The 17,087-nt window shown below is 33.3% G+C and overlaps 1 protein-coding gene across 1 annotated transcript; it reads right to left on the bottom strand.

Moving 5' to 3' along the window:
• Positions 1–15,818: 15,818 nt before the first annotated feature.
• On the bottom strand, positions 15,819–16,758 carry LOC120159513 (dof zinc finger protein DOF2.2-like). The gene is made up of 4 exons (XM_039170098.1): positions 16,395–16,758; positions 16,177–16,281; positions 16,037–16,072; positions 15,819–15,946 (listed from the first exon to the last, which is right to left on the bottom strand). The coding sequence occupies exons 1-4, from the start codon at positions 16,756–16,758 to the stop codon at positions 15,819–15,821; spliced, it is 633 nt and encodes a 210-aa protein (XP_039026029.1).
• Between the last annotated feature and the right edge of the window lie 329 nt (positions 16,759–17,087).

Below are 17,087 nucleotides of genomic sequence, written 5' to 3'. Positions count from 1 at the left end.
GAACATGTTGGAAATTTAGTGTGATTCTTGAATGCCATGTAAATGATAGAATTTTGAGTTTAAAGAAGTGATTATGGAGTAGAAATGAGTTTAAGTATGTGTATGAAAGTTAGGAATATTAAAGGGAATGAAGTATGATGTGTTGAGCTGAAAATGAAGGATTTTCGAGCTCAAAATATGATTTCTGGGAAAGGGGAATCGGTACCCATTCAAGGGGAATCGATACCCCTTCAAACGAACAAGAATTTCCAGTATGTCATGGGGGAACCGATACCCCCATAGGGGGGAACCGATTCCCCCTAAAGGAAAATTGGGAATATGGGTTTAATAAGTTCGTTTAAGTTGCTAGTATCCAATTACAAGGTGTAGGTATCTAATGATTGTCTCGAAATGTACATTTATGTAGATTCTACGCATAAAGCAATTCCGGAACGTTTGGCAAGTAAGATCGATCAAGGGAAAGATAAGAGATTGGAATTGACTAGTGAGGCCAGGTGAGTGCATATTCAATAGTATACGATGTGCGATGGGAATAAGACTTGCGATGAGTCTATTTCCTAAAGTGTTACACATGAATTCATGATTAAAGGCATGAGTGGAATATGCATGTATGTATGTTTGATTATATGGATTGATCTGTTATTTTATGTGTTAGATGATAAAGTATAAGTAATTATATAATAAAGGTTATGAATTATGTGAGATATAAACTATGTGATCATAGTAAAATATAATTATATTATTATATGATAAGTGAAATAAGCTGGATAATATTGATCTATAGGATGAAGTGAGAATAGTACACTAACTAGGAGATTTGAACATAAATGATAAGATGAACATATAAGATAAGCTAGATGGGAAAGATTCATATGTTTAAATAAACTATAACACATGGGTGTATGATAGAAATTTATGAAGCTATATGAGAAGATTATAGGAGTTATATGAAATTGAATTAAGTAAACAGATTAGATTATATATATATATAGAAATAATAGAAGTGAGATGTGTTTATAAGTCTGCCCTAGATGAATATGAATATGAATTATAAGAGTGCTATATGATTTATATTAGGATAAATCTTGAGGATATATATATATATATATATATATATATATATATATATATATATATATATATATATATATGAAATGAAATGAAATGAGTTATATGAATACATAATTATGTGATGAAATGGTGGATTACATGAACATGTGAATATATATAGGTCTAAGAGAAGGCATGTAACACCCCCAACCCGTATCCGATCCGGATACGAGTCCGAAGTGTCACATTGACTTTTCAAACATTTATTCGTATAAAATAGTGAGTAATTTAAAAACTTTGATAACATTTAACTTATTCAAAACGTTTACAAAATATATATCAGAGTTCATACAATTCATGTCTTTAGACTACATGCCAACTACACTCTATATACAGTACATATATTTTCTGATCTGACAATTGGGTAAGGAGAACTGACCTGTCTTGCTCCTCTTAGCTCTTTACTCTTCTCACTTCTGTAACCTACGTGTGAAACAATCACACGCTAAGTCGTTGACTTAGTGAGGCATAAAATATATAATAAAACTCTAACTCGTAATCATGCTTGAACAATTTCTACTAACATATCACATACAAGCATCATACCCACATATACATGTAATGATTCCTACTATGCACCTTTCATATATATATATATATATATATATATATATATACATATCCACGCATACATAATTATCTTCTTTCCTATCATTATCATATTATCACCTTTCATATTTCTATTCTCTTGTTCATATAATCAATTAAGCTCATATCCTATATCTTATAGCATATACAATAATCACTCGCACACATATATCATATACAGTACATTCCATGTTATCTCTTATTAGCCCATGTGCACCTGTGAGAACTGTAGATATGTGAGTCTATTGAGGTTGTGCACCACTATGTTGTCACCACAGCTCATATAAATGTCCCGAAGGACCTATCCAGAGTCACAAAGACCCGGTAACTGTCCAGAGGTCATAAAGATCCTCGGTAACTGTCCAGAGGTCATAAAGATCCTCGGTAACTGTCCAGAGGTCATAAAGATCCTCGGTAAACTTTCCATATGTCTCGAAAGACATAGGTAAACCCTCGACTCTTGGCATGCCAACTATACCCCTAGCTCTCATGACACATAACATGGGCGTTATCATTAATTTCATTTCAAATATTCACATAAATTTGTAATTCACTTTCACATATCACGTATCGCATAGCTTCTTTTCATATCATCACATAGTCACATAGTTCACTTACACGTAGATCATTTCCATATAATTCACATGTCACATATATCATGTTTTCAGATAATTTCTATCATTTCTCACCCAATCACCTTTATTCAGGTAAACATACTTATCATATCTTATTCACATAAAATCATATACTTCATATAACATATAGAAACACCTAGAACACTTTCACGTAGCTTATAGTCATGGGTCTTATCTCATAACATATACTTGTTTTCACATATATATTTCATATCATTTCTTATACCATCACATAATTCCTTTAACATACATAACATATCATGTAACATTATAATAGAAATACCTATAAGTCATATCACTTGTTATTTCTTTTCTATCACATACCACATGTATGTGTAACCATATATCTCATATCACATATATCACAAGTGCATGTATTCACGTAGATCGTTTTATATGACTTATACCATTTCTTATTTGTTCATGTAACTTGCATGTCATATCATGTAACATATAACACATAATCATATAGGCTTACGGTTTTATCACCTATCATGTTATTTCACTTATACACTTTTATATCACATAAACTCATATATATAGATCATGTCACATAACTTATCTCATAACTTATTTGATATTCCTATATATTCTCATCTTATAACTTATATTACCTATGCATATAACCTTATGAGCTATTCTTATATTACCCTATATCAACCATACTTTGTTTATCTCACTTTTCATATCATTCATTCAAAAGCATGTTAACACATATAATCATGCATACATACAATTTATGTCATGCATATACATATAATAATATTCATGCATTAAACATAGGAAATAGACTTGTCACAAGTCTTGTTTCCATTTAGCACCATAAATGAATTAATATGCACTCACCTGGCCTCACTAGTCCATTTCAATCTCTTATCTTCCCTTTTTATCGATCTTACTTGTCAATGATTCCGGAACTCGTTTAGGCTCTGAATCTACATAATTATACATTTTAAGACAATTATTAGATACCTACACCTTTTAATTGGATACTAGCAACTTAAACGAACTTATTAAACCAATATTAACATTTTCCTTTAGGGGGGAATCGGTTCCCTCCTGTGGGGGTATCGGTTCCCCTCTGGCATTCTGGAATTCTGTCGTTTGAAGGGGTATCGGTTCCCCTTGAATGGGTACCGATTCCCCTTGCCCAGAAATCATATTTTAACCCGAAAATTACTTCATTTTCTCTCAAACACTTCATATATCATCCCCTTTTTCATTCTTAACTCTAGTACACATACTTAAACCAATCTATATTCATTTATTTCATCTTAAACCTCAAAATCCTATCTTCCATATGAGATTCAAAAATCATACCAAAATTTCTATATGTTCTAAATCCAATTATATCACTCCAAATCTCTTAATTTAACTATTGACAAGTCAAATTTAACTTCAAATTCTACTTATCAATTCCTTTCCAAAATTTCATATAAAAAACTCCAAATCTTTAATCTCTCTTAACCCCTCCATCCTTTGTTTTTAAGATGATTTAAGCTTTCCTTAAGCTTAATTATCATCTAATAATCAAAACCCAACCTTAAAATCAACAATTCATTTACAAACAAAGAAACTTACCTTTGGCTTGCTCTCCCACGTATGAAGAAGAAGAAGAAAGGAGAAGAGCACTCTGGAGAGTTCTCTCCCCTTTTCACGTATATATAATTCCTTGAATGATCAAATGACCATTTAACCCTTAATTTCCTTTAATAATTACTAAATAACCTTCAATATATATAATCAAATAATCATTGAATTATTTCATTCTTCTACTTTAGTCATCAAATTCTGAAACTTTACAATTTGATCACTAACCCGGTATTGAGGATGTTACAAATCTCCCCTCCTTATAAGAAAATTCGTCCTCGAATTTTCACTGCACATCTTAATAGGAACATATCTTCTAGTGTTCTTTTGTTGCTTCCCTGACTTATTCTTTCTTGTCATCATCAGAAACTTACTTTTCAATCCTTTAGTTTTCCAACTATCTTTTTCGTTTATACATTCATCTCTGTTGCTTATTATATAAGCAATAACCAGTAATACCAATCCATTGTTGTCTTTTCTCTCATTCGATTATGCATTTTTTTTTCCTTTGACCTTTCTAAAATTCCATATAATGTCACTCATCACGTTGACAGTAACATCCATCTCATCACTCTATATCATAAATCCATCTATTTCTTCATAACTCTCTAATTACCTTATAACCATACCAAACTTGTATTTCGTCATCATTCGACCAAAACACAACTTTAAATCTTCTTCAATTGTGATTAAACATATATAGTTTAAGGAGTCAAACAATATTTTCACATCACCTTGCACACTTTTCGTGTTTCTATATCGAACTTATCATTTACACTTCCATACGAATCCTCACTTCATTCACTATATCACATTTACGTAATCAAAATATACAACTATATCCAATACAATTTCATCACAAAATCTTGTTAGTCAACGCTAACTCTTTCATTCTAAAGTACAAATCCTTATCATCTCCACACTTTTTCTTATACACAATACTATCCATTTGTTTCAAATTCATAACTCTGATTCCATTCATATAATGTTACTTATCCTGTAGACAGTAACATCAATTCTTATCACTCAACATCAAAAATCAATCAATTGATTTCTTTCCTCATTTTCTAATTAATTCACCGCAATCCAAACTTTTACTCATTCTTTCATCCTTGTCTGTATTACGATACACATAATCTCTTTATCATTTTTAATCCTTTCGTTATCAAAAATCTTCTTATAACATAACTAAACTATATCTTTTCATAACTTTGATAATCAACTTTACTTGTATAGAACCTCATTCTTATCATCTATTGTACTTGTATTTCCTTCAAACATACAAATCTTTATCTTCTTCACCACAACACCTTACTATGATCAAACTATACAACTGTATCCAAATCCTCTTCATATTTGGTTATCATAACCTGTCAATATATTATAATTCCATTACATTTTCATCACATACTCTTGTTAGCCAATGCTAACTCTTTCCATCTAGAATACAAACTCTTTTACAAACATAACCGCGTCACTTGATCTTTAATATCCTTATGGTGACACTCGTTCACCATATTCCATCTTATCCAAATAATAACAAGCTTCTCAATTTAATTTCTCCACTATGGAGAAATGAACATCTTATAGCATTATCTTCATATCATATCCAAAGGTCTGTAACAACAAAGCCTTCCTCAAATTCACCCTTGAGATCGGGTGCTCATAACTCTTTTAACTATTTCGATACATTCATTCTATGAGTTAACAAAGTATACAATTTAAAATACATCGGAATATCATTCAACATCATGAATCATTCTCTAATCTTATACAGGCATTCCCTGAGGTTTTCGCTCTTCTCCCTGCCTGGCCAGGGCAGGTGAATGCTATTACCTTCAGGTCTATCGCCTTGTGCTTCACTTTGGAAGCTCTCATATATTTATGTGCTCATATCATTACTTCTATCAGATATCACATGTGCATATGCTCATCCAATTCATATTGTATAACATATGTCAATTGCATATGTTCACATGTCATCTATCATATCATATAAAAATATATATAGATTTCATAAATCATTCTTAGTATTCACTTATCTTATATAACATAACAATTTAACTCTATTAACAAGACATCACACTCATTATCCTATCAGATCAGAAATATATTTTTTTTCTCACTTTGTGTTGGCATGTACACTTTTTAAAACACTTTCGACTTCGTTTTTAGCCTAGAATCGGCTAAACCGTAGCTCTGATACCATTAAATGTAACACCCCCAACCCGTATCCGATCCGGATACGAGTCCGAAGTGTCACATTGACTTTTCAAACATTTATTCGTATAAAATAGTGAGTAATTTAAAAACTTTGATAACATTTAACTTATTCAAAACGTTTACAAAATATATATCAGAGTTCATACAATTCATGTCTTTAGACTACATGCCAACTACACTCTATATACAGTACATATATTTTCTGATCTGACAATTGGGTAAGGAGAACTGACCTGTCTTGCTCCTCTTAGCTCTTTACTCTTCTCACTTCTGTAACCTACGTGTGAAACAATCACACGATAAGTCGTTGACTTAGTGAGGCATAAAACATATAATAAAACTCTAACTCGTAATCACGCTTGAACAATTTCTACTAACATATCACATACAAGCATCATACCCACATATACATGTAATGATTCCTACTATGCACCTTTCATATATATATATATATATATATATATATATATATACATATACATATACATATCCACGCATACATATAATTATCTTCTTTCCTATCATTATCATATTATCACCTTTCATATTTCTATTCTCTTGTTCATATAATCAATTAAGCTCATATCCTATATCTTATAGCATATACAATAATCACTCACACACATATATCATATACAGTACATTCCATGTTATCTCTTATTAGCCCATGTGAACCTGTGAGAACTGTAGATATGTGAGTCTATTGAGGTTGTGCACCACTATGCTGTCACCACAGCTCATATAAATGTCCCGAAGGACCTATCCAGAGGTCACAAAGACCCCGGTAACTGTCCAGAGGTCATAAAGATCCTCAGTAACTGTCCAGAGGTCATAAAGATCCTCGGTAACTGTCCAGAGGTCATAAAGATCCTCGGTAAACTTTCCATATGTCTCGAAAGACATAGGTAAACCCTCGACTCTTGGCATGCCAACTATACCCCTAGCTCTCATGACACATAACATGGGCGTTATCATTAATTTCATTTCAAATATTCACATAAACTTGTAATTCACTTTCACATATCACGTATCGCATAGCTTCTTTTCATATCATCACATAGTCACATAGTTCACTTACACGTAGATCATTTCCATATAATTCACATGTCACATATATCATGTTTTCAGATAATTTCTATCATTTCTCACCCAATCACCTTTATTCAGGTAAACATACTTATCATATCTTATTCACATACATATAATTATCTTCTTTCCTATCATTATCATATTATCACCTTTCATATTTCTATTCTCTTGTTCATATAATCAATTAAGCTCATATCCTATATCTTATAGCATATACAATAATCACTCACACACATATATCATATACAGTACATTCCATGTTATCTCTTATTAGCCCATGTGAACCTGTGAGAACTGTAGATATGTGAGTCTATTGAGGTTGTGCACCACTATGCTGTCACCACAGCTCATATAAATGTCCCGAAGGACCTATCCAGAGGTCACAAAGACCCCGATAACTGTCCAGAGGTCATAAAGATCCTCGGTAACTGTCCAGAGGTCATAAAGATCCTCGGTAACTGTCCAGAGGTCATAAAGATCCTCGGTAAACTTTCCATATGTCTCGAAAGACATAGGTAAACCCTCGACTCTTGGCATGCCAACTATACCCCTAGCTCTCATGACACATAACATGGGCGTTATCATTAATTTCATTTCAAATATTCACATAAACTTGTAATTCACTTTCACATATCACGTATCGCATAGCTTCTTTCATATCATCACATAGTCACATAGTTCACTTACACGTAGATCATTTCCATATAATTCACATGTCACATATATCATGTTTTCAGATAATTTCTATCATTTCTCACCCAATCACCTTTATTCAGGTAAACATACTTATCATATCTTATTCACATAAATCATACTTCATATAACATATAGAAACACCTAGAACACTTTCACGTAGCTATAGTCATGGGTCTTATCTCATAACATATACTTGTTTTCACATATATTTCATATCATTTCTTATACCATCACATAATTCCTTTAACATACATAACATATCATGTAACATTATAATAGAAATACCTATAAGTCATATCACTTGTTATTTCTTTTCTATCACATACCACATGTATGTGTAACCATATATCTCATATCACATATATCACAAGTGCATGTATTCACGTAGATCGTTTTATATGACTTATACCATTCTTATTGTTCATGTAACTTGCATGTCATATCATGTAACATATAACACATATCATATAGGCTTACGGATTTATCACCTATCATGTTATTTCACTTATACACTTTTATATCACATAAACTCATATATAGATCATGTCACATAACTTATCTCATAACTTATTTGATATTCCTATATATTCTCATCTTATAACTTATATTACCTATGCATATAACCTATGAGCTATTCTTATATTACCCTATATCAACCATACTTTGTTTATCTCACTTTTCATATCATTCATTCAAAAGCATGTTAACACATATAATCATGCATACATACAATTTATGTCATGCATATACATATAATATATTCATGCATTAAACATAGGAAATAGACTTGTCACAAGTCTTGTTTCCATTTAGCACCATAAATGAATTAATATGCACTCACCTGGCCTCACTAGTCCATTTCAATGTCTTATCTTCCCTTTTTATCGATCTTACTTGTCAATGATTCCGGAACTCGTTTAGGCTCTGAATCTACATAATTATACATTTTAAGACAATTATTAGATACCTACACCTTTTAATTGGATACTAGCAACTTAAACGAACTTATTAAACCAATATTAACATTTTCCTTTAGGGGGAATCGGTTCCCTCCTGTGGGGGTATCGGTTCCCCTCTGGCATTCTGGAATTCTGTCGTTTGAAGGGGTATCGGTTCCCCTTGAATGGGTACCGATTCCCCTTGCCCAGAAATCATATTTCAACCCGAAAATTACTTCATTTCTCTCAAACACTTCATATCATCCCCTTTTTCATTCTTAACTCTAGTACACATACTTAAACCAATCTATATTCATTTATTTCATCTTAAACCTCAAAATCCTATCTTCCATATGAGATTCAAAAATCATACCAAATTTTCTATATGTTCTAAATCCAATTATATCACTCCAAATCTCTTAATTTAACTATTGACAAGTCAAATTTAACTTCAAATTCTACTTATCAATTCCTTTCCAAAATTTCATATAAAAACTCCAAATCTTTAATCTCTCTTAACCCCTCCATCCTTTGTTTTTAAGATGATTTAAGCTTTCCTTAAGCTTAATTATCATCTAATAATCAAAACCCAACCTTAAAATCAACAATTCATTTACAAACAAAGAAACTTACCTTTGGCTTGCTCTCCCACGTATGAAGAAGAAGAAAGGAGAAGAGCACTCTGGAGAGTTCTCTCCCCTTTTCACGTATATATAATTCCTTGAATGATCAAATGACCATTTAACCCTTAATTTCCTTTAATAATTACTAAATAACCTTCAATATATATAATCAAATAATCATTGAATTATTTCATTCTTCTACTTTAGTCATCAAATTATGAAACTTTACAATTTGATCACTAACCCGGTATTGAGGATGTTACAAGGTATAAGATTAAGATATAAGCAATGTGACTATAAGTATATAGGTGCTCTAAGTGATATGACTTATAGGTATTTCTATTATAATGTTACATAATATGTTATGTATGTTAAATGAATTATGTGATGGTATAAGAAATGATATGAAATATATATATGTGAAACAAGTATATGTTATGAGATAAGACTTATGACTATAAGCTACGTGAAAGTGTTCTAGGTGTTTCGATATATATGTATATGATCTTATGTGAACAAGATATGATAAGTATGTTTACATGAATAAAGGTGATTGGGTGAGAAATGATAGAAATTATATGAAAACATGACATATGTGACATGTGAATTATATGGAAATGATCTATGTGTAAGTGAACTACGTGACTATGTGATCATATGAAAAGAAGCTATGTGATACGTGATATGTGAAAGTGAATTACAAGTTTATGTGAATATTTGAAATGAAATAAATGATAACGCCCATGTTATGTGTCATGAGAGCTAGGGGTATAGTTGGCTTGCCAAGAGTCGAGGGTCTACGCGGTCCTTCGGGACATATGTATATTCTTTGGAACATGTGTGAAGTCTGGAAAGACACATACTTGATCCCTAGCATATGTATATGATTCTTAAGGAATTCTATGTGGTCCTTATGGACATCATTATATGGCACTACGGTGCAATTCTACGCGGTCCTTCGGACATATGTATATCTTTGGAACATGTGTGAAGTCTGGAAGACACATACTTGATCCCTAGCATATGTATATGATTCTTAAGGAATTCTATGTGGTCCTTATGGACATCATTATATGGCACTACGGTGCAATTCTACGCGGCACTTCGGTGCAATTATACGAGCTGTGGTGACAGCATTAGTGCACAACCTCTATAGACTCACATATCGATAGTTCTCACATATGTACATGGGCTAATCCAGAGATGAACAAATATATGTTAGTGGTATGATAAATGCTATAGAAATGATATGATGTTGTGTGTGTGTATAGAGTTTGATTGGAAAAGTATGTGATTACATGATAAACTGTTAATGATGAATTATGTGTATGTATGGATTTACTGTAATTAATCTGATATGATTTTATACGATATGAAAAAATGCATGGAATTGCTATAACATGATAGAACAGAACATGCATGTATCAATATATGTTTTAAAGTGCATTATAAGTTGTTATGCCTCACTAAGTCTTCGACTTAGCGTGTGATTGTTTCACACGTAGGTTTCGAGAAGAGTAAGGAGTGATGCGGAGCAAGAAAGGTCAGTTTTCCTTACCAAAAGATCAGATCAGAAATATTTGACAAAGTATGTATTTGGTTATGTATAAAGTGTTGGCATGTAATAAGTCATTAAGTACGAGCACTCTGATAAAGTCTTTATTTTGATTTAAATAAAGTTTTAAATTTCCCGGGATTTTTCTTAAGAGTCAAGGTTTGAAAAGTCAATGTGACACTTCGGACTCGTATCCGGGTCGGATACGGGTTGGGGGTGTTACAAGGAGTCTTGGCGGCTGATGCCGATGCCCTGACTCGATGCATGCCAATCATACCATCTACCATTGATATAAATATATTATCTACTAAAATTTTATCAAAATAAATATTAAACTTATATTATATTACTGCTTTAAAATTATATTAAAATACTATTAAGAATAATTGGATTATTTGGACCTAAGATCCCTGTGGAAAGTGTTCTATGTTTATAATCAATGTATCAAACTATATAATTGTTAAATTACTAATTAAACTTACATTTTGTTTAAAATAAGATTAAGATTTAAAAATTAAAATTATTTTAAAAGATATTAAATATTTATTTATCTTTAAAAATAATATTAAATTATTATAAAAAGTAAATTTATTAATTTAAAATAAAATATTTGTTTTAAATTATTAAAATGGTAAAAATTTAAAATTAAATGTCAGACAACAATGGCGCTGATTTTACCCGCCATTTTTTTAGAAGATACCAGATATAATAACAGTCTGAAACGGAATATCAGTATGCCCGAATCGATCGGAAGCTCCGGAAGTGTGTTTCTAATGGCGGAAACAGAGACGGCGGTGGAGGGATGAGTCGGAGCGACAACAATGGTAGTTTCGGTTGTTTATCGAAACTTCGCTTCAGAGATCATATATTGACTTACAGTCAAAGATACCTTGCTACCGAGGCAGTAGAAAAGTCGGCGACGGAAGCGGTGCACACGCGTCTGAATAACTGCAGCAGTCGGCTTCTGTGTCGAGCGGTTTGACAGCATCGGAAAAGAAATTAAAACATAGGCAAAACCCGTGGGAATCAATTTCAAATTTGCCATAGTCGAAAGCAACTTAGAGAACCTAAAACCCGAAGACATCAAAGTACAAGATAACGAAGCTCTTGACTTCTTGTCGTTAACAACATTCTTCAACTTCATCGTGTCGTTAAAGAAAACAGGGGAGCTTTAAACTCAGTTCTTCAAATGATCCATGAGCTGTCCCCGAAACTTTTAGTGCTCGTCCAACAAGATTCAAGCCAAAATGGGCCTTTTCTTCGTCACAGATTCATGGAAGCACTCCATTAACAGTGTCAGCCACAATGATAACGGAGAATAATTAATTTGTTATAAATCGATAATTTTAATAACTAAATCTTAGTTTTAAAACATCAATGACCATTTTACCCAACAGACAATAATATCATAGTATTACTTTTATGTCAATAATATCATAGTATTACTATGAGAATGTGGTAATAAAATTTGTAAACAAAGTATGTGGTAATTGTCGCAATCGTTTTTCGGGTGGACCCGGAATTAGGCTTCGACATAAATAAAAACGTTAGAGCTGCCATCGATTATTTAAAAAAAATATTTAGGTTGATCGGATACCATCTTACCAGATGTGCGTTTTACTAGAAATATGTCAGAATTGAGACTCGGTTATAGTCAAGGAAGGATTAACACCCTTGAACTACCATTTCTGTACTAATTTAATTTCCAGTTGTCTTAATTAAGAAAATTGAAAATTAAATAGAAAATAAAAGTTTGATCTAAATTACTTACCTCCGATTGATTTAGAAGAATACCCTTAAAAAGTCAAAAAGATGTTAGATTGCAAAAAATTAAAAATAAAAATAAAATATGGAATGAATCAGAAGGAAAAGCTAGTAAAAATTAAATTCTAATACTTTAAATGAAACAAAGGGAAAAAACATACATACATACCGGGAAATGAATAAAATTAAAATTAAAAAAATAAGGGAAATTACTATGAAAGTGAAAGAAATAATACAAAATAAAAATAAGTAAAAGAAATAAATAAAAAAATAAAAAAACAAAAAAACATGAATTAAATAAAAAATGACCATATTAAAAAAGAAATAAAATGAATGGCGAATTTGAAAGAAAAAGAAAAATTAAATTAAATTTAAAACATAATGTAACATGAATTAAATAAAATGACCAAATTAAAAAAACGAAATAAATGAATGGTAGATTTAAAAGAAAAAAAGAAACTAAAATTAAATTAAAGCTCAAAAAAGATTTAAAAATAATGTAGGGACCAGAGCTGCAATTAGACCCAATCCACGTGAAAGCACGCGAATCCCCTAGGGGATCCGGTTGGGTCATCGGGTCTGGGTATAAAACCCAAAAAATCAGAAACATACTTTATTTTTTATTCCCTTCAAAAATTGGATCAAAACCCTTTCTATTTTTCTCTCCCGTGTTCTTCGTGTTCTTCGTGAAACGAAGAACACTCAACCCCAAACCCAGTCTCCGACCGATCGTCGTTCATCAGCTGTGAAACCCAAAAAAAATTCATTTTTCGAAAGCTTTCGATTTCCTCTCTTCAAAAATAACCTTTGTTTTTACAAAATAGCCTTGGGGAGAGCTAGATCTGAAAGAGAACTTTCAAATGCCTTCCTCCCTTTTCATCGGCTTCCCTCTTTCATAAGGGTTTTTCGAACCAAAAGAAAAGAGAAGAAAAAAAACGAAGCAAAACCCCCCAGAAAAACCGAGGCTAACAACACATCAAGACCCGAATAAGGTAAAAAAATACCTTTTCTTTTTATTACTTTTCGAGCTTTACAAATACTGGTTTTGTTTGGATCTAATTTTCCTTGGTTTCACTTGTGTTTTTTCATTTAACTTGCATGGATTTATAGGTTTAGGAATCCTTATTTTCGGTTCGATTTAGACTCCTAGTTGACCTAAAAATGCTAACGTGTTTTTCTGTTATGGCTTTACTTCATTGTCGGTTATCTCAGAGTGGTGGACTTGTTGTTGCTGACATGAGAGAGTCCTCACCTGCCGACGATCTACCCTTGCATATTGGCCGCGCAGCTAAGGGGGGCCTTAAGGTTAGGAGTTTGCTACTGTTGGTGGGCTGCTGGGTTTGAGTGTTGGTCTTCGGTTTAGGCCTGACATTGTTTGTAATTGTTGTTGGACCTGATACCAAATAAAACATATAATAAATATATAATATAAATATATGTTCAATACTATAATATAAAAATAAATATAATACATATAACGGTATAATGTATGCACACTATACAATGTAGGTATATATTATAAATATGTATATAATGTGTATATACCATATGACATAAATCACATAAATAACATAATATGCATATAAATATTATATATAAATAAGTTACATAAGCATATAATATAATATCATATAAACAAGGTCGGACGAAATTGTTGTCTACAGTAATAGTAATAATAACAGTACAAGTTGTAAGTTCAATAAAATACTCTAAACAAAAGCCACGAGACGAGACTGATAATGCAGTAAATGAATCCGGATTGCATAAAGTAGTGGAGATTAGATGAAATAGAGATTGGAGCATTTGTTCAATGAGTGAGGAGGTTGTTATGCTTGATACATGATGTGATTTCTTTTCTGAGCATCTCAATCTCTGATATTAGGCGAGCAACCATTTCATCTTTGTTATTCTCAGCATCTCATTCTCTGATCTAAGGCCAGCAAGTTCACCAGGTATAAGGTGAGCAAGCTGTTGATCCTTGAATGCAAGCTCTGATTTAAGGCGAACAAGCTGTTCATCCTTCATCGCAAGCTTCAATCTAAAGTCAGCAAGTTGTTCATCCTTCTTTTGCTGTTTTCTTTGAGACGCAGCCTGTATTTTTTATCTTTGCTTAGAGATCTTTGCAAGGGTTGACGATTTGTGCTGCATCAGAACCAAATGCTTGTTGATATTCACGTTGTTAGTTAGACCCCAGAGATAGGGTATACGTATTGAGTTTTTGTAAGGAAAGATAGCAAAGAGAGTGAGCAACATTGATTTCACAGGGAGGACTATTTAACGACATACCTAAATTTTGGTGGGGGCTAACAAGGTCACTTGGCTGCGGGGGATAACCAATATTCCGTAGAGTTTGTGAACTTGTGGGTATATCCAGCAGCTGGTTCAAGGTGGAAGACCCTGAAAAATTAAAACAAAAACTTCAAAGCATAATCACAGCCATCACTTGAAGTCGTTAAATATTTGATGTTGAATAGTAAGTAGCTGAACACCCTTGGTTTTGCACAAGGTGCTGCTCAGCACGGTGGGGAAGCCTTGGAGGGGAGTAGATTGACATTGTTGTCAGAGCAAGCTAGGGAATAAAACAGGGCCATTTACTTAATGAAATGTGGGGGAGAAAACAAATTTGAAGAATGTTTGCGGCTTTTCTTTCAAAAGGAAAACCATATTCATTGATTAGAGAAAGATTAGTGCAACCTAAAGAGTGGTTAATATATTACCAAAATGTGGGTGGCTCGGAAGATCATTCGGCTGCATGGAACCATCAGAGTTCCCTTGGGTTTGTGAACCCAACATGAACATCTGGTTAAAGCCGTCAGTGCCTAAAACACAAAGCAGTTCCAAAACATAAATTTTGCATAAGCAATCCAGGTTCTTATCCATAATGGTAGACATGTTTATGAGTCATTCTTTCATTTAGGAAGGGATGTTCAATGATATACCTAAATGTGGAAGATCATTTGGCCACATAATGGAACCATCGGCATCACCTTGCATAGGTTGCGGCCCATCATGTTGGGGAAGACTCGCAGATTCTGCATCTTGACCGAATGGGATGGTCCAGTCCGGACCACAATGGATCCATTCTGCTACAGAACGGAAACAAAATATGTGCAACTCCAACACTGTGAACTTGGTCTTTGTACATTCATTATTCTTAAAACAGAGCTTAAAATGTTATGTATATTCTTATGAAATTGAATGGTGTAACAAGTAATTGATATGTACCTGATGAATACACCACCTCGTCAAAGCCGGTAAGGCCTAAGAACAGAGCAGTTCAAAAACATAAATATCACCAGGCAGTTTAAAGTGTCAAGTTTCGAGTGAAAAATATAAATGAAGATTCCTAACAGGTTGAGCCTCACCATCGAAGTAGTCGGAGGAATGTAAGCGCATGGCATTCTCTTGACTTGATGAAATCGGTATGCGAGGACTCGGTGCCCTTTCTTGCCAACTACCTGCATCAAAATCTGCATATAAATCCAACTTTGAACAAAATAAAAGGAAAAACCATGTTATATTTTAAAGGATTTGCAATGAGGCAATTGAAAGTAATCATCTAACAGTGTTCCGTAATTCAAACCAATATGATCACTGCCGCCAAATTCTGTACGATGATGCAAAAGAGCCTTGAATCTCGGTGGACGAATGTGAGGTCGGAGGCCTAAAATATCGGTGTTTCCCGTACTTTTAGAAGAAATAGTACTCGAAGAACTCGATGCTGTATTCCTGGAACCGCTTCCTTTGCTTCTTTTGTTCCTACGATATCCATCTTCGACGGGAACATTTCTCAAGACACCCCCTCTGGTTCTGTACCTTCTACATGTCTTGCAAAAGTATCGAGGCTGTGTGATAAAGTATAGAGGCTGTGAGAGACTGCAGTTGTTGCAGTAACAAAACTTGGTGTTACTCGATTCACATCTTGGGCATTTGCTGCGTCCGGACATGTGTAAGTTGGGCAGCCTCGGCTCGGCGATAAACTATCGAGGCTGTGTGAGACTGTAGTTGTTGTAGTAACCGAACTTGGTGTTACTCGATTCACATCTTGAGAAATGTTCCCGTCGGAGGCGGATATCAAAAGAACAAAAGAAACAGCTGATATCGTCAGCAACCGGTGGCAGACAAACAGTTTCGAGTCGGCTCGGCGATAAACTATCGAGGCTGTGTGAGACTGTAGTTGTTGTAGTAACCGAACTTGGTGTTACTCGATTCCATCTTGAGAAATGTTCCCGTCGGAGGCGGATATCAAAAGAACAAAAGAAAGCTGATATCGTCA

This window comes from Hibiscus syriacus, unplaced genomic scaffold, assembly GCF_006381635.1.
Source record: "Hibiscus syriacus cultivar Baekdansim isolate YM2019G1 unplaced genomic scaffold, ASM638163v2 tig00111366_pilon, whole genome shotgun sequence".
NCBI lineage: Eukaryota > Viridiplantae > Streptophyta > Magnoliopsida > Malvales > Malvaceae > Hibiscus > Hibiscus syriacus.
The sequence above is the reverse complement of the archived record's forward strand: the minus strand, read 5'-3'. Positions and strand labels throughout refer to the sequence as shown.

Excerpts from the sequence above, each read along its gene's own strand:
- LOC120159513 (XM_039170098.1), bottom strand. The coding sequence starts at position 16,758 with ATGTCCGGACGCAGCAAATGCCCAAGATGTGAATCGAGTAACACCAAG. Across the intron at positions 16,282-16,394 it reads TGGCGGCAGTGATCATATTG|ATTTTGATGCAGGTAGTTGG; the intron begins GTTTGAATTACG and ends ATTTATATGCAG. Across the intron at positions 15,947-16,036 it reads CGAGGTGGTGTATTCATCAG|ACCAAGTTCACAGTGTTGGA; the intron begins GTACATATCAAT and ends GAATGTACAAAG.